The 17,782-nt window shown below is 52.1% G+C and overlaps 1 protein-coding gene across 6 annotated transcripts in view; it reads right to left on the bottom strand.

The window, feature by feature from the left end:
- The window catches only part of LOC133064366 (rap guanine nucleotide exchange factor 1), a 136,710-nt gene that overhangs the window by 36,038 nt on the left and 82,890 nt on the right, over positions 1-17,782 (bottom strand). For all 6 annotated transcript variants that reach the window (XM_061154349.1, XM_061154355.1, XM_061154351.1 and 3 more), the window contains 5 exons: positions 7,618-7,706; positions 6,802-6,954; positions 6,226-6,349; positions 5,633-5,816; positions 4,043-4,543 (listed from right to left, as the gene is read on the bottom strand). In XM_061154349.1, the coding sequence (XP_061010332.1) occupies positions 4,043-4,543; positions 5,633-5,816; positions 6,226-6,349; positions 6,802-6,954; positions 7,618-7,706 (1,051 nt within the window). The remainder of the gene's footprint in view (positions 1-4,042; positions 4,544-5,632; positions 5,817-6,225; positions 6,350-6,801; positions 6,955-7,617; positions 7,707-17,782) is intronic.

Genomic DNA, 17,782 nt, shown 5'->3' with positions numbered 1-17,782 from the left:
CAGGCTGAGATGGGGGGTGTCCCACAGAGGATGGTGAAACAGGGAGGCGAGGGGAGGCGTCTCCAGAATACGGTGAGGATGGGTGGAAGAGTTCCAAGAGGGGCAGAGGCCCCTGGCTGGGACCACGGTCCACAGGGCAGTGCTCCGTGGGGACCCGCATGGTGCGCGGGGCTGTGCGAACCGGGCAAGGATGGGGCCTGAACCACGGAAGGCCCCACCCCAGGAGCTGCCTGTCTCGAGAAGCCAGGAGAAGACACTTTGGGGGGCTAAGGCTGTTCAGGTGAAAGACCTCCATGGGGGTGGGGATAGCGAGAATGGTCTGGCTCAGGAAGAATCGTCAAATCGGGGACAAGAGAATTTACTGCTTCTCGCTTGAGGGCAGAAGCTGCTGCCCGAGGACGGGACCCTGTGCCTCCCGTCTGCAGCTCTATCACCGGAGCCTCGCACAGCGGTTCATAGAACCGACGCACGAACAGAACCCGCGGTCCGGCATCCGGCCCTGCAGTGCTGACGCGGCCTGCAGCCCCTGCGGGTCTTGCAGAGCCTGTGCAGGGAGGCAAGAGCCTCCGGTCACCGAGAACGCCGCTCTCCACTTCCGACAAGGCTGTCGGGAAGCTCCTCGTCCAGAGGGACGGACGCTGAGAGCAGAAGTGCTCAGGAGGCGCACAGACCCTCTCCTCCCGAGAAGCCCCTCAGGCAGCCCGAGCCCTGGCCCCTGCCCTCGGACCGGGGAGCCGCCTGCTCCTTCTGCTAGCCCCGTGTGGTGCCACCGCCGGAGCCCTCTCCTCACGCGGGGGCGTCCGTGTGGACCACACTCTCTCATCACGCGGGGGTGTCCGTGTGGACCACACCCCCTCTCCTCACGCGGGGGCGTCCGCGTGGACCGCACCCCCTCTCCTCACGCGGGGGCGTCCGTGTGGACCACACCCCCTCTCCTCACGCGGGGGCGTCCGCGTGGACTGCACCCCCTCTCCTCACGCGGGGGCGTCCGTGTGGACCACACCCCCTCTCCTCACGCGGGGGCGTCCGCGTGGACTGCACCCCCTCTCCTCACGCGGGGGCGTCCGTGTGGACCACACCCCCTCTCCTCACGCGGGGGCGTCCGCGTGGACTGCACCCCCTCTCCTCACGCGGGGGCGTCCGTGTGGACGACACCCCCTCACCTCACGCGGGGGCGTCCGCGTGGACCACACCCCCTCTCCTCACGCGGGGGCGTCCGTGTGGACCGCACTCCCTCTCCTCACGCGGGGGCGTCCGTGTGGACCGCACCCCCTCTCCTCACGCGGGGGCGTCCGTGTGGACCGCAACTCTTACCTCACGCGGGGGCGTCCGTGTGGACTGCACCCCCTCTCCTCACGCGGGGGCGTCCGCGTGGACCGCACTCCCTCACCTCACGCGGGGGCGTCCGCGTGGACCGCACCCCTTCTCCTCACGCGGGGCGTCCATGTGGACCGCACCCCCTCTCCTCACGCGGGGGCGTCCGCGTGGACCGCACCCCCTCTCCTCACGCGGGGGCGTCCGCGTGGACCGCACCCCCTCTCCTCACGCGGGGGCGTCCGTGTGGACTGCACCCCCTCTCCTCACGCGGGGGCGTCCGTGTGGACCGCACCCCCTCTCCTCACGCGGGGGCGTCCGTGTGGACTGCACCCCCTCTCCTCACGCGGGGGCGTCCGCGTGGACCGCACTCCCTCACCTCACGCGGGGGCGTCCGCGTGGACCGCACCCCTTCTCCTCACGCGGGGCGTCCATGTGGACCGCACCCCCTCTCCTCACGCGGGGGCGTCCGCGTGGACCGCACCCCCTCTCCTCACGCGGGGGCGTCCGCGTGGACTGCACCCCCTCTCCTCACGCGGGGGCGTCCGTGTGGACTGCACCCCCTCTCCTCACGCGGGGGCGTCCGTGTGGACCGCACCCCCTCTCCTCACGCGGGGGCGTCCGTGTGGACCGCAACTCTTACCTCACGCGGGGGCGTCCGTGTGGACTGCACCCCCTCTCCTCACGCGGGGGCGTCCGCGTGGACCGCACTCCCTCACCTCACGCGGGGGCGTCCGCGTGGACCGCACCCCTTCTCCTCACGCGGGGCGTCCATGTGGACCGCACCCCCTCTCCTCACGCGGGGGCGTCCGCGTGGACCGCACCCCCTCTCCTCACGCGGGGGCGTCCGTGTGGACTGCACTCTCTCCTCACGCGGGGGCGTCCGTGTGGACCGCAACTCTCTCCTCGCGCGGGGCGTCCGTGTGGACCGCACTCTTACCTCACGCGGGGGCGTCTGTGTGGACTGCACCCCCTCTCCTCACACGGGGGCGTCCATGTGGACCGCACTCTTACCTCATGTGGGGGGGTCCGTGTGGACCACACTCCCTCTCCTCACGCAGGTGCAGCAGAATAGACTTCACTTTTGAGTTCCCGTGGTGAGGGACCAGCCCCATCTCAGAGCCAGGCCTTCCTGAAGACCCTGGTGGGTCCTGATGAAGTGACTGCTGGAGCTGACTGAACCTGGGGGCCTTATGAAGCAGGGAGGGCTGGACCAGAGCAGAAGCCCTCTCGGTAGCCCCGATCTACTGGAGTGGACCGGACACTCCCACCCTCCCCTCCTCCAGACGGTGGCAGGAGCCCCGGTGTCTGCGGCCTCTGTATTTACGTGTGCTTGGCAGGTAAGGTGCTTCCATGCCCTGAGACGCCCCATCAGGAGTAAGTACTGACCTACTTAGTGTGACCGTGCATGCCCTGGGACGGAGCGAAGGGGTGATGGGGCCAGAGAGGAAAGGAGGCCGGATCCAAAGCAGAGGAGCCCCGGGTCCCGGGGGGACACAGCCATGTCGGTCTGGAGTGGGGGTGTCCCCCTTAGTCACAGCTCGGCACCACAAGCACCCTGGGTTCAAACATTAAGACCACGGCAAAGACAAGTTTGCAGGGCGGTATTCTGTGTTTTCAGATAACCAGAAAGTTGGCTTAACTGGAGAGCTAAACCAGTCAGACTTTCAGGACACCTGGAGAGGCACAGAAGGAAATGCCCTTGGCGCCGCTGTCTGTAGCTCCCTCCATGCCCCCAGCTTCCCGTGAGGGAACTTCGATGACAGACAGGAATGACACCCTCAGCCCCGCGAAGCGAGCTCTCCCTTCACACTGAGGCCACTACCCGAGCTGGGGGCATCCAGGGCGGTCACCCCTTCTGGGCACGGGCCGAGAACACATGCTCATCTGGGGTTGGAGTGTGGGTTCCACAGCCAGGTCACAGCAGTCCCCTGCGGGACGCTCCCACCGAGGCCAGGGCATCCTGGGTGGTGGGCTGACACGGCCGCACACAGAGAGACAGTGGCAGCCAGTCTGCCCATGGAAAACAAGGCAGAACCCTGCAGGTGATGTGGGGAGAGGGTGGGCAGAGAGTCGGGCCACATGGAGCAGTCGGGGAGTGAGCAGAAAAGCAAATTCCGCACAATGCTGCTTGGGAACTGGATGGCCAATTCACACTTGGGAAATGCTCAGAATACAAAGCCCCAAAGTTCGGCTCTACCCCCAGGCCCTGATCACATCATGTATCAGAGGCTCTGGTCCAACCAGCAACCCCAGACTCAAGTCATCACATGATACTTCAGGGTCTGTGAACAGAAGACAGAGTGGGACCAGGGGGTTCTCTCTAACAGCTGCTGTGCACTGTCAGGAGCCTCAGAAAGGCCCTGGGGTGGTGTCTGCCCTGCTTTGCCCCGACGCTGCTGTGATGCTGTCCTGAGGCTGCGGTCCCTGTTTCAGTCACCACATGTTCAGGCCAGGTCAGCTGACTGCCACGTAAAAGGCCAAACACTCTGTGGAGACCAGGCCTGCGGTTCTGCTGAGACCATGAGGAGAGGTCAGCTCACCAGGCTTGAAGAACGACCCCCGGTACTGACAACACAAGGCTCCCGTAAGTGTCCCTGTATGTGTGGGTCTGCCTTTCATGAAACGATGAGGCCACTGGTTTGACTCTGATCTACTGTTTCAATAAACGCAACACCATTTTAGGGCACAAAAGGCACGACCCCACAATAGCGTAACAAAAGCTTACTGTGTTTGTTTTTCTTCTCAGGGAGAGGCGGCGGTTTTTCTGGGTCACCCGTTGATTCAGAAACAGTGAAATCACCCATAAAGTCGACAGAGGCTGAGGAACCTCCTTGCTGAAAGGGAAGAATAGCAGCAAAGGGTGTGAAGGGGACGGACTGGACGGAGGCTGGGTTCTGCAGGTCGTCCTCGGAGATGTTGTCGTACTGCGAGGGGTGTCGCTCGTAGGATGCCCTGCAGCCAGAGCTGTCCAAGGTCTGGGAGGCCGCACTCCTGCGCTTCTTCTCAGGCAGGGCCGGCGGCACGTCCGTCTGCTGCCCGGGGGCCGAGGACCCATCTGGCTGGGGACAACTGCCCAGAGGCAGCTGGAGAGGATGGCCAAGAAATGGAGACCCAGACTCCCCCAAGGACTCCGGCAGCGGGCTGAGGTTACAGGCCACTTGCTGAGGTATCTGGTCTGCATTGGAGAGGTCTTGCTGAAGGAACTCATAGTCAGGATCGTAATGATCTGCATCCACACAACAGGGAAAGCACACCGTGAGCCCCTGACCCCCCACAGAAAGGAAAGACCCTCTCCTCTTCCCTGACCCATCCTATTCATGGGACACGTCTCCCATCTCATCCACAGAGACTCCCACTTTACTTTATAGGCTACACTTTTCTACTGCTTATAAAAGTAGAGCAGGAGGGGAGTATGACTGGTAGGTAGCCTATTCTTCACACTTTCCCAGATTTTTAAAAGTTTTACCTAAGAGAGAAAAACATGCATGACCACTGTAGAAAACATGGCCAAAAACCCTATGGTGAAAACAAAAATCACCCACAGTCCCATAACCTAACTATAATCTCTGCTGACCACTAGATGTATTCCCTGCGAAGTTTTTTCCCCCTGGATTCTGTTTTTTAAACTCTGAGGAAATACCACACAAGCAGTGTTGGCTTGGTCCACTGGTTTTTAGCACAGCTGCATACTGTTCCTCCAAGGGGGCATGTCACGAGTCTGCTGATTTCCTACACTGAGTGGTCAGGTTGTTCCCAGTTTACCAGGGCTCTTCATGATGCTGAGATTAATGTCTCTACACAGAAATCCTCCTATAAACCTCTGACTGTGTTCCTAAGACACAGACTCTCAGAAGTGAAATGTCTAGTTCACGGGACATGAACAGTTCAGTGCTCTGTACACCTTCTGCCAAGCTGCCTGCAGACCCTCCTCCGGCCCCACCACCTGAGGTCAGCACATACTGCTCACTTGCCTTTGTCCTCTGTCAGAAGCTGCCCGGGGCCCTCCCCTCCGTTTACAGTTCTGAGCACATGGGCCCCCCTTGAGCAAAGGGAGCTGAGTGACACGCTGGCGGACCAATTGTAATAACAGTGACCGTTGCCGTGTCTCTGCAGTCTCACAATGTTACTGCAATAAACCTTCAACCCCCTTCGGAGACAGTCTCTGGTATTCTCATTCTGCAGAAGAGGACACCATGGCTCAGATCCTGAGTGACTTAAGGTCAACAGAGCCAGTGACTGGCCTCACCATCTGACCTCACAGGAGCCACCGGGAAGTGCAAAGCTGGCGGTGGTGACGCGCATGCCCGTGGCTCACCTAGCGTTTCACAGCTTGTGTTCCGGGAGCACTGCCCGCTGTCCCTGTCCAGAGAGGACAGCTGCTCATCCGACTTGCTGAGCTTGCCGATGCTGCTGCAGGGCGACAGGCGGGGAGACTCACCGCTGTACGAGTGGCTGCCTCCCGACAGCCGTCTCTGTGCGTAACAGTCCACGTCAAAGTCCTCGCGTGCAAAGTGAGAACAGGCCCAAGTCACTGCTGGGGGTGGCGGCTGAGCCCAGGGGAGGGAGCTGGTGCGTATACTTGGCAAAGGAAATACTGGGATGTGCAGAAACTGGCTGCAGGCAGTAAACACTACGCACACGGCGCCTCTGAGAAAAGGGGCCTCTACAGGCGCTCGGAGTGCTCTGATCAAGGGAGGCCCTGGGCTGGGCCCCATCTCCCCACCCTGGGAGAGAACCCCACCATGGCCTGTGGAGGGAAGGACCATTCAGGAACGGGGGCTGCCCAGGGAGAGAGCTCCTCCCTGTGACCAAAGACAGGGACTGAAGACCACGGGGCCTCTTTCAGTTTTAGGAACCAATGCACCACACCTGAAACCGACCTCTGCCTTTCTGGATGGGGCTAATTACCTGCCTATTAATTCCAACAGGCAAACTGGAGCCGCTGGTGGCTCGACTCATGGGGGCCACAACGGCCACGCGGGTGGGGGATGGAGCCGACTGTCTCTTCTTTGGGGGCAGTGCTGGTGGAGGACTGAAACAGAGCAAGGAACCCCATCAAACCAGACAACCTGAACAAAAATCCTTTATACAGATGCTAGGGTGTGGGATGTGGGGTTCTTACATTATTAGACACTGATCCTACTTTCCACACTTTCAACTCCCATCCCACTCCCCTTCTGCCAAAAGCCTAGCATCTGAAAGTCCCTGCTTTTTCCTTTCATGACAAATGGTACCAGGTTCTGATTGGCTAGGGCTAAAAGGCAGCTGCTGGGAGTTCTCAGGGCGAGGGGGCAGGGGAGGGCGAAGGGCCGGCACCGGGCCAGATTCCTGTCCTCTGGAGACAGCTGTCCCAAGGAAGGTCAAACCACCAATGTGCCTGAAGAGCAAGTTCTTCCCCTAATGGCACCATCTTTTTGGCTGGCACCATCCGTTTGTCAAATTACCACGTAAAGACATGAGAGAGCTAGGAAAATGGAAAAGTACCTGTTATCAACCACCCTAATACCAGGTAAGGGGGGCTTGGGGGGTGCAACCTCTTCGTCCATAGAGTCTGGGAGCCCCTCGGTCGACTGTGACAGGCCGGTCGTCTTGTTTAGAATCTCCATCTCTCGATCCGTCAGGGGGAGCTCAGACTGGCTGGAGGGTTGAGGAGAACTCGGGGTTACAGAAGGCCCCAGGACAAACGCAGAGACTGAGAGTGTCAGGATGTGACCGGGACAGGGAAGTATCCAAGGGGCCCAGGACACAAAGCTGACACTATGCCCTGGGCTCCATGGCAGAGATGGGGTTCCAAGTCCAGTTTGATCACCCATGGAAGCTTGGCCACAGTCCCTGAGTCTGCACTTTCGTCTCATCTATGAGAGGGATCTCTGGACTGCATGATGCTTAAAAATGCCACTAAATGAAGGTGTTATTTTTTTCACTAGGGGCGCGAGTAGAAATTATTTTAAGGCCTTAAACTGTCCACATCACCCCCAGTAATGCTCTCAAGCCAAACCCCTAAAACCCAACCCTTCAAAGTTGTTTCTCATTATGGGAGGAAGCAGGTCAAGAAGAGTGTAGGTGGGGTCACTCTGCACATCACACAGTGTCCTGAGAGAAGACCATCTTGAGACCAGACAATCATTCAAGATAGGTGTGAGCTACACACACTTCACGGTGATCTGGGCTCTTACCCAGAGGTCACTGAAAAGGGACCACGGGCCTCACTGGGCACAGTCTGCCTGGCAAGGGCTCCCTTCTTTCTCAAGTGTCCACCAACCGAGACCGCAACCCCTGGAGGGTTTAGTTAGCACTCACCTGTCAGGTTTGCAGGCTGGGGAGCTGGGTTTCACGGGGCTTGTTGGAGACGGATGCCCCTGCTTCTCGATGGTGAGTCTGACCAGCTCCTACCCCCACACAAGAGAAACGAGGTGAGACATGAGGAGAGCTCCTCACGCTGAATGTCCTGACAAGGTGGGCCAGCTGTCTGCCCTCCACCGCCTGGAGTCCCCACTCACCCTACGGGTGAGCACTGTTTGACTCAGGTAATCTGCATGACTTCCCAAAGCATGCCCTACCCACCCAAAACACCTCCACAACGTGCAGAGACGTTTCTCATGCATAAAGACACTTCCTCTTGGAAAGGGGAAATGACCAGCCCACTGTCTCAGAATGACTAAATCCATCACACAAACTCCTGGCAGTGACTCCCAGTCGGTTTGTGGAGGAAGACCTGCTCTGAATTCTCTGAAGCCAGGACGCTGCCTACTAATGATCAAGCCTGTGGTCTGGGGGAAGGTGGTTTCCCAGAGTGAGCTGTCTGTGGGTGCAGCATCTGTGGGTACCCAGAGATGATGGGTGGGGATCTTTGTCACTGGACAGAAAGTTCAGGGCTTATCACCCAGCAGAGAAATGACTTCAGAAAATAAGTTTCTTTAATAGGAGGAAAAAAAAAAAAAACCAATTAGGGTTTACTTGGTTTTCTTTCAATGAGAATGCATTTCCCCCGACTTTGATGAGTTTTGATGGCTATATATGAGAACCACTCAAAAAATACAGAATGGGAGACTTCCCTGGTGGTCTAGTGGCTAAGACTCTGTGCTCCCAATGCAAGGGACCAGGGTCCGATCCCTGGTCAGGGAACTGGATCCCACATGCCGCAACTAAGACCCAGCAGAGTCAAATAAATAATTAAAAAAAAAAAACCCCGAACAAAATGTTTCCACCACTCTCTCTGGTCCATCTGCCCCACCCTAACTGACTACTTTCTCACTTCTGTTTTTTGGATCACTTCTGCCTAGAACTTGATATAAGTGGAACCACACAGTATGTATTCTTTTGTGTCTATCTTCTTTTTCTGAACAGCTTTATGCCATAACATCCAGCCATTTAAAGCGTGCAATCCAGTGGTTTTTAGTCTGTCCACAGTGTTGGGCTCTTTATTATTTCCAAAAGAAACTCTGCACCTTTAGGTGGTCCCTGACAGCCACTAATCCACTCTGTCTCCATTCATCCGTCGTCTTTTACTCAGTGTAAATGGCTGTGTCTTTGTGTGATCCTTGCTGTTGATGAGTTGTATTCCAGTGTATGGATAAACCCACAATTCCTTCACCCATTCTCCTGTTGATGCACTCCTGGGTAGGACCTACTTGTGTCACATGAGAAGTTCAGGCTTTCATCATGAACAACTATTTCTAAAATTACAGAGGAGAAGGCAATGGAAGAGAGTGGGGCAACATGGCAGTGTGCCCCTAGATCAGATTGCAAAGCCTCTCCAACACAAAACGCCCTACCCAGCAACCTCAACAAGTATGCTAAGGCAAAGAGTTAATGCCCTTCATGGTATTAACTTCCTTCATGGAACAAGCGTTCTTTGAAAAAACACAAAAACTAGAAAAAAGTGAACACACCAAAAAAAAAAAAGAAATTCACAAATGTAAAAACCAATGGTCAATAATCATTGGAAGTTCTCCAGTTCTGATGGTAATAAAAGCAGAAACTCTCAGACTTCCATGATGGAGGGAAGCAATGATTTGGGGAGTCTTTCTAAAAGATGACTACTTGTCAGTTCACATCAAAAGCCTTAAATACCTGCATACATTTTATAACAATTTAACCCAAGGAAAATAATATGGACATGTAAAAAAAATTAAGCCACAAAGAATGGTCACTGCAGCATTCTATGTCACAGATAAAATCAGACTAGTCAATATTCCAGAGTTAAATATTCACTACTAGGTACCGATACAGGTCAGGAAGCAACAGTTAGAACTGGACATGGAACAACAGACTGGTTCCAAATAGGAAAAGGAGTATGTCAAGGCTGTATATTGTCACCCTGCTTATTTAACTTACATGAAGAGTACATCATGAGAAACACTGGGCTGGAGGAAGCACAAACTGGAATCAGGATTGCTGGGAGAAATATCAATAACCTCAGATAGGCAGATGACACCACCCTTATGGCAGAAAGTAAAGAACTAAAGAGCCTCTTGATGAAAGTGAAAGAGGAGAGTGAAAAAGTTGGCTTAAAGCTCAACATTCAGAAAACTAAGATCATGGCATCTGGTCCCATCACTTCATGGCAAATAGATGGGGAAACAGTGGAAACAGTGGCTGACTTTATTTTTCAGGGCTCCAAAATCACTGCAGATGGTGACTGCAGCAATGAAATTAAAAGATGCTTACTCCTTGGAAGGAAAGTTATGACCAACCTAGACAGCATATTAAAAAGCAGAGACATTACTTTGTCAACAAAGGTCCATCTAGTCAAGACTATGGTTTCTCCAGTAGTCATGTATGGATGTGAGAGTTGGACTATAAAGAAAGCTGAGTGCTGAAGAATTGATGCTTTTGCACTGTGGTGTTGGAGAAGACTCTTGAGAGTCCCTTGGACTGCAAGGAGAGCCAACCAGTCCTTCCTAAGGGAGATCAGTCCTGGGTGTTCATTGGAAGGACTGATGTTTAAACTGAAGTTCCAATACTTTGGCCACCTGATGTGAAGAGCTGACTCATTTGAAAAGACCCTGATGCTGGGAAAGATTGAGGGCAGAAGGAGAAGGGGATGACAGAGGATGAGATGGTTGGATGGCATCACTGACTCAATGAACATGAGTCTGGGTAAACTCCGGGAGTTGGTGATGGACAGGGAGGCCTGGCGTGCTGCGGTTCATGGGGTCACAAAGAGTCGGACACAACTGAGTGACTGAACTGAACTAGGTACTGATTATATAAATTATGATAGAATCAAACAATGGACCATTATACTACTATTAAGAAAACTCAGAATAGGAATATATGATAGTGTGAAAAGACAATACAATGTTAAGTGGAAAAGAACCCACCAGATGGTACATTGGTGTATACATAATATGTTTTGGAAGCAAAACACAACCAAGAACACATGTATAGAAAAAAAATATGACTGTGAAACACCTCTTATTTTCTTGCTTTTGCTTCTCTGCTTTTTCTTAATTTGCCACAGTGAACATACAGTAATTCTGAAATACCAATTAAAAGAGAAAACAGGCATACTCCATATAAGCGGAGTCAGTGTCACTCCACTCTGTCACAGTCGATGCCTGTTCCTGGAGAGATGAGGAGAGTGGCGGTCGCCCACAATCAAGGACTGGAAGACCGGAGGAGAAGGTCAGCCTTGGCTGTTTACCACCATCTACAAGTTAAACATGACCCCCACACGCTGAAGGAGCAGCTACCTGGCTGGTGATTACAGACGGGGTACAGAGCCAAGAGCTGATGCAATCAGAAGAGGAAGGCTGCCCCCCCGCACGCCTGCAGAGGGATGGGGGAGGCAGTTTACCCTGTGGGCGTGGCATCAGGGGGAGTCCTTGGAAGCCCCACACTCACGCTCATGCTCTTTGTGAGCAGAGCAAGGGAAGACAGAGAAGTGTGTACACTCGCATCTGCCGAGGCAGGAGAACATTCCACTAATTCCTGAGGGACTATAATTAGAATGCCATCTTTCTGGAGAAGCAGCTGTGTGAAGTCAACTAATGAACGACAGCAACAGAATCACTGAAGACAGCACACATATGCAAGTGTGCACCCGCATTCCAGACCACGGCAGAGCCCATGCCCCCAGGCCCCACCCCACCAGGCCCAGGCCCAGAGTGGCAGGTGAGGGGCATGGTGACCATGCCCTCCAGCCCAGACTGGCTGACCAGCACGCCTTCACGGCCACAGGTAGTAAGAGAGCCCTTAGAATGGGCGCATCCTTGGCGACTGTGCCAACACCCTCAACCCCACTGAGAGAGCTACGCCCCCCACTGAAGCCGGATTTCTGGGAGGACGTCAGACTTTCCGGTCCTCCTGCGCACAGGTTAGGAGAGACTTTGAGACGACCGAGACTGGGTCCACAGCCGGCGGCTGTGCATCAGACAACTTCCAGTTCACAGAGAAGCAGTTTTCAGAGGCCAGAAAGGTATTTGGAAAAGTCCCTTTCTAAATGCATAATACTTCATTTCCATGTTTACTTTATTCATACCAAGTGATCACAGAGACGCTTCCATCTGAAATGACCCTCGTCCAGTCAAAGCACAGTTCGGGGCTCAGGTAAGACACACTCCTATCTGTTCTCGCCTTTTTGGTCCCTGCTTGGCAGTGGGCATGCAGGCTGTGTGTGGGGAGGCCCAAGCCCTCCGGGCTCACACAGGAAGAAAACATGTTGTAGCTGGCGAGTGCCCTCCTCTGCAGCCGGGGGCCTGTTGCTCTGCTCAGGCCGTGTCCCGACCTGTCACTATCTATCCTCTGTCCCCGCTGGGCCCTGAGCATACGGCTACAACACAGCCCTCTACCGGAGAGCTGTCTGCTGGATGCAGGCCACTGGGGAGCTTCCTGTAACTACAGAGGTATAATGCAATCACAGGGCAGTCCAGACCCTGTGTGACTTTCATGGTGACAAAAAGGGACTTTCCTTGCCCCCATCCTAAGTGGGGGTGAGGCAGCAACAGAACAGAGGAAGTGTTTTCCTTCCCGTCTGTGCTCAGGACGAGGCAGAGTGCTGAGTAGGCAAGGTGCCCGCGGGCAGCGGGCTGGCGGGAGACTCCTGAAGGCTGCTTCTGGAGTTCACAGCAGCTTCAACACAAGGCAGCTGGAGGAGAGCTCAGATTCCACCGGCCCAGAGGCGGGGCCGGGCCGGCATGGGGAAGGGGTGTAACTGAGGAACTGAGCACTTGTGTCTTCAATAAAGCTTTCAGGAACCACCCCAAAAAAGGCCCTGAACGAGCTTACCCTATCACTGAAAGCCCTTCCCCTGACTCTGTAACTGAGCAGAACACATCACGGCCCCAAAGGAGCTGCTGCTGCTACAGCTTCTAGCTGGATAGGAAGTCCTTCTACACCCAACACCTGTGAGAAGGAAAAAGCAGTATATGTTCAGTGCAGTGCTTCATGTCAGCAGGTCTACTAGAAAAATACTTGGTGAACTGCTCAGAAAGTGGACTGGGGAGGGCTTATCTTACTTTAAGATACCCTGTAATTTAAAAAACATACCAACAAAACACCCCCAAACCTGGAGTATGTGAACCTGAAATAGCAGCATGATGCCTTTTCTGACTTATGAAAGTACATCCACACAGTTCCTACGCAGCAGTTTCCTTCTACACATACCCTGTCGTCTTCTTCTTTCCCCTACCCTCTCCTTCTCTGCCTGTGTAAAGCAATGAATGCTAAGAACACTGCACACAGGAAGTACGCAAATAGAAGGTACATGGGACGGACCATGTGGCCATGTGGCCACACAAAGAAGAACTATTCAAATAACTGCAAAATGATGGATAACCTGAAGGTCAAAAATAACTCTAACACATCTTTAATAATTTCTAATACTCATGCTGATGGAGGAGGTTGCTGTTATTCTGAGACTGCTGTGTTTGCATTCTGAAAAAGACAAATGTGTCATTACGTTGATATTTTTGAAAACTGGGATTTTTCAGGGTTGGAGGAAGGAAACTAAGATATAAGCTTGATGAGGCTAAGTTAAAACTCCAGTGATCCTGGAAGTGAACTGGAACTACCAGAATAAACTCAGGACATGTTTTCTCTTAAACAAAACTAAGCACGTGGTCAATCAGGAGCAATGAGGAACTGTGGAGTGAGGTCTCTGAACACCATTCCCTGAGAAAGGGGACCGGAGCTCCCTTGAGGAATCTGGCTGATGCCAGGTTGGTGGGAAGAAATGTACTAGGTGATTACAACTCAGTAATAATGATAATAAAAAAAAAGATAAATAACACAATTTTAAAATAAGCAAAAGATCTGAATAAACATTTCTCTACAGGCCAGTAAGCACAGGAAAAGATGTTCACCATCATCAGCCATCAGGGAAATGAAAATCAAAATCACAGTGAGGTACTGCTGCACACCCACTAGGTAGTTGTATCAAAGAAGCCAGTGGTGACACATGCTGGTGAGGACGCGGAGAAACTGGAACCCTCGTGTTTTGCTGGTGGTGACATACAATGGTAGATCTGCTTTAGAGATCAGTATGGTGGTCTGTTACACGATCAAACACAGAGTTACTATATGGCCCAGCACCTGCAGTCTTAGGTGTATACCCAAGAGAGATAAAAACATATATCCAGACAGACAGTCAGACATGACTGAGCAACAACAACAACCCAAACAAAAACTTATACCTGAGTGTTTGCAGCAGCAGCGTTACCCAAAACTGCCAAAAGGGAGAAACAACCGAGATGTCCACACGTCGATGAATAAATAATATGTGGTATATCCATGCAATGGAGTATCAGTTCCGTTCAGTTCAGTCACTCGGTCATGTCCAACTCTTTGCGACCCCATCAATCGCAGCATGCCAGGCCTCCTTGTCCATCACCGAGTCCTGGAGTTTACTCAAACTCATGCCCATCGAGTCAGTGACACCATCCAGCCATCTCATCCTCTGTCGTCCCCTTCTCTTCCTGCCCTCAATCCCTCCCAGCATCAGGGTCTTTTGCATAGTTTGGCAATAAAGAGAGATAAAGTACTGATACACGCCACAGCATGGATGAACTTCAAAAGTATGATGCTAAGTGACAGAACCAATCACAAAAGGTCAAACAGTATAGTTCATGAGTCCATTTATACATGTAGAGTGTCCAGAAGAGGCAAATGTACAGAGACAGAAAGTAGACTAGCAGTTACCAAAGGCTGGGGGGATGGAGAGAACAAGGGCAGGGTCTGGGGATAGTACAAAGGGTATGGGGTTCCTTTCTGAAGCTACGAAAATGGTCTAAAATCAACTGTGAAGATGGCTGCACGATGCAGAGAAGGTACTAAAAAATCACTACGTTGTCCGTTCTAAATGGGTGAAGTGTACGGTGGAGGCATTATGTCTCAATAAAGTTATTACCACATTCACACCCAAGTAACTACAAGATGAACCTGGAACATCTTTTCATACCCCAAAGTGAGAAAACTATCAAAGACTTCTGAGGTCATATCAAAATGAACTCAAGAAACAACCTGAAGAAGCTGTCACTGCTCAAAGACGGGACAGGAACATCACTACGGGTCCTATGTGCAATGGACTGGACACAGAGTGTGTTTATACACCTGCGTTCAGAATGCTCCATTAAAAATCTCAATCCACGGGTCATGTTAAAGGATGCAAAGAAACACTCATTCTGATAACCTATAAGTAAAGAAAGGAACTGAGCGTTGATCCTGCCTCTTCCCTGGGAATTATAACACAGGGTAACCATGACTAACAAGGGGAGGTCTCTCTCAAAGTATTCCCGCTAAGGAATGAGGAAGGGAAGGCAGAAAGAATTAGAATGCTGCCATTTAGCAACCCCAGGGAATGAACCATTGAAGCAATAACCATCAACAGCTATTAGCATCAAAAAGGGAAAGATGCTTCTAGAAGGAAGTGCAGGGCAGCACCCAGGGAACATTCTTCTAAATACACAAACTTGAATCTGATTCAGCCTAGTTTTCTGGGAAATTCAAGGGACAGAAAGAAAAGTGAAGGTTTGGTCGCCCAGTCGCGTCTGACTCTGCAACCCTATGGACTGTAGCTCGTCAGGCGCCCCTGTCCATGGAATTCTCCAGGCAAGAATACTGGAGTGGGTAGCCATTCCCTTCTCCAGGTGAGCTGCCCGATCCAGGGATCTAACCCAAGTCTCCTGAACTGCAGGCAGATTCTTTACCATCTGAGCCACCAGGGAAGCCCCAAGAGACAGAGGAACATGTTAATAATACTGTAAAGATGTAATCAGCAAAACCAAAGTATGGGAGACTTTTAGGAGAAACAACCCTTCCTTAAACACACACACACACACACACACACACACACAAATAAGTTGCAAGGATAAAACTACAGAGAAGGGAGAATTTTAAACACTATTAATGCATAACAGTGTGTGGAATTTATTTGGATCTGAAATTGAAAAACAAACTGTTTAGAATCAGCAAGTTACTCCCTCCAGGCCAAATCCAGTCCAGGGCTTGCTTCTGTTAGGTAGTTAGCATAGGAAAAAGGAGCCCAGAATGGCGGTGGCTAAAAGACAAGGAAGGGAGAAGCCCGTGAAAATAGAACAAAGGAAGGTCCTAGGACCAGAGTGAGGACCTCAGGTAGAACAGCGGTCCTGGCTAGCCCAATTTACATAGGATGGGCCCGGGGGATGAAAAAAAAAACATAAAAAGAGGAGCCAAAGGTCTGGGGGGCGGGGGTTTTCCTCGAGCGCACCCATGTGCTTTTTCCTTCTCTCTCTCTCTCTTCCAGTCTTTTGGGTTGGCATGCCCTCATGCCTCGAGGATGTATTTTCCTTTATTTTCTGAATAAAACTGAGCTGTAACACGGAGCTGTAACACCATTCGAGAGCTGTGACGCGCCGAGGGCTTTAACAAAGTCTGTCGCTTCAACTTTTTGTTGTGATGAGACAGAACTGAGGAAATTACACTCCCCTGACACTTCTGTAAGGCCCTCAAGGTAAAAAAGTTTTGTTTTAAAAAATGAAATTAAAACAAAAACAAAGACTATGCAACAGGCCAATATGCAGCAGAGACCAAGCATAGCCCCATAAACCTAGAACATCTACTATCTGGCCCTTCGCAGAAAGTGTGCCTTGTTCCGAAGCTATGTGCTAAGGTATTTACAGATGAACGGATGTTAGGATGTCTCAGATTCACTTCCAAATAATCCAGAGGAGCGGGAAGAGGTCTGGAAGCAACGACTGGCCAACTGTGCAAGCTCTGTGATGAGGCTTCATTACACTGTTCTGTTTTTGCAAATGTCTAAAATTTGTCATCATAAAAAATTTTAAAATAGGCTGAACAAGGAATAAAAGTGATGGCTGATCTTAAATGTCAGTGTGGCAGAGACAGCCAGGGGCCCCACAATATCTGCGCTTCCTTGTTAACAGAATTTTACTTGGTCACTAAGTTCTGGCCAATAAAATGTGAGAGCTTGTGAGGGCTTGGAATAAGTACCGGCAAATGGAGAAGGGACAACTTCCTATTCTCTTTTCTTCCTTGCTAGTAGTTGTAACTGATGGAGACTGAAGAGTCATTCTGCACCACAAAGTGGAACCTGTGTGTTATGATGATGGGAAACCAGGATAGAAGACCACATCCTGGCCAGTCTGTGAAAACGCCACACTGGCCTTGGACTGCCTATTGCTAGGCTTCTTACACATGAAGGAGAAATAAAGTTCTACCTCTTGAAGCCAGGATTATTTTGGATTTACTTGTAGCCAGATCTACCCCTAGCTCATACAGTCAGGAAAATATTTCTTTCAAAATGTTCACCTTATTCAAGGTGAGTCTGGAACACAAGCACAGTTTTGGTTGGTGACTGTTAAAGGACAGAACTGTGGGTATTCCAAAGTTTTTCCCCCAGGTCAGTGCAAGAAGAAGGCTTTTTTCCCCCTCAATCAAAAAACTAAATGTGTGTGTGTGTGTGTGTGTGTGTGTGTGTGTGTGTGCTCTTGGAGAAGAAGCTGGAGGGCTCAGCAGGGAGATCCAAGAGGATCTGAAAAGAGGTAGAGCAGAGTCCAGGGAGACAGGTAAGAAGCTCTACACCTGAGAGAAGGAATGATGGAAAGGCGAAATGAGGAAGAGCTGGGGTCTTGGTTTTGAAGGACAAACTTGTGTATCCGTCTGACCTCAAGAAACTCAGCCCTCCAACAGCCAAGTCCTGGGCTGGAGGTGGTTCCTACAGCAAATGGGAAGTGAAGGCCTTTGAGTTAAGTGGTGAGTCAATTGTCAGCTGTTATGACAACTCAGACCTTAACAAACGCCAGCACCATGGGGTCTGGATCATCCCTGCTGTCTTGACTGACTCCAACCACAGACATCCCCTAGTGATGCAGGCCAGCTCCTGCTCATCCTATAGGCCTCAGCCTGCCCGTGGGAGCATTCCTGGGGAAGCATCTCTGATCACCCTGAAAAATGAAGGTCCCTCAAGACCCAAGTAAGACCTCGTGCTCATTTTCCTCCATAACCCCAGTCCTGTTATAATTAA

This window comes from Dama dama, chromosome 11, assembly GCF_033118175.1.
Source record: "Dama dama isolate Ldn47 chromosome 11, ASM3311817v1, whole genome shotgun sequence".
Lineage (NCBI taxonomy): Eukaryota > Metazoa > Chordata > Mammalia > Artiodactyla > Cervidae > Dama > Dama dama.
The sequence above is the reverse complement of the archived record's forward strand: the minus strand, read 5'-3'. Positions and strand labels throughout refer to the sequence as shown.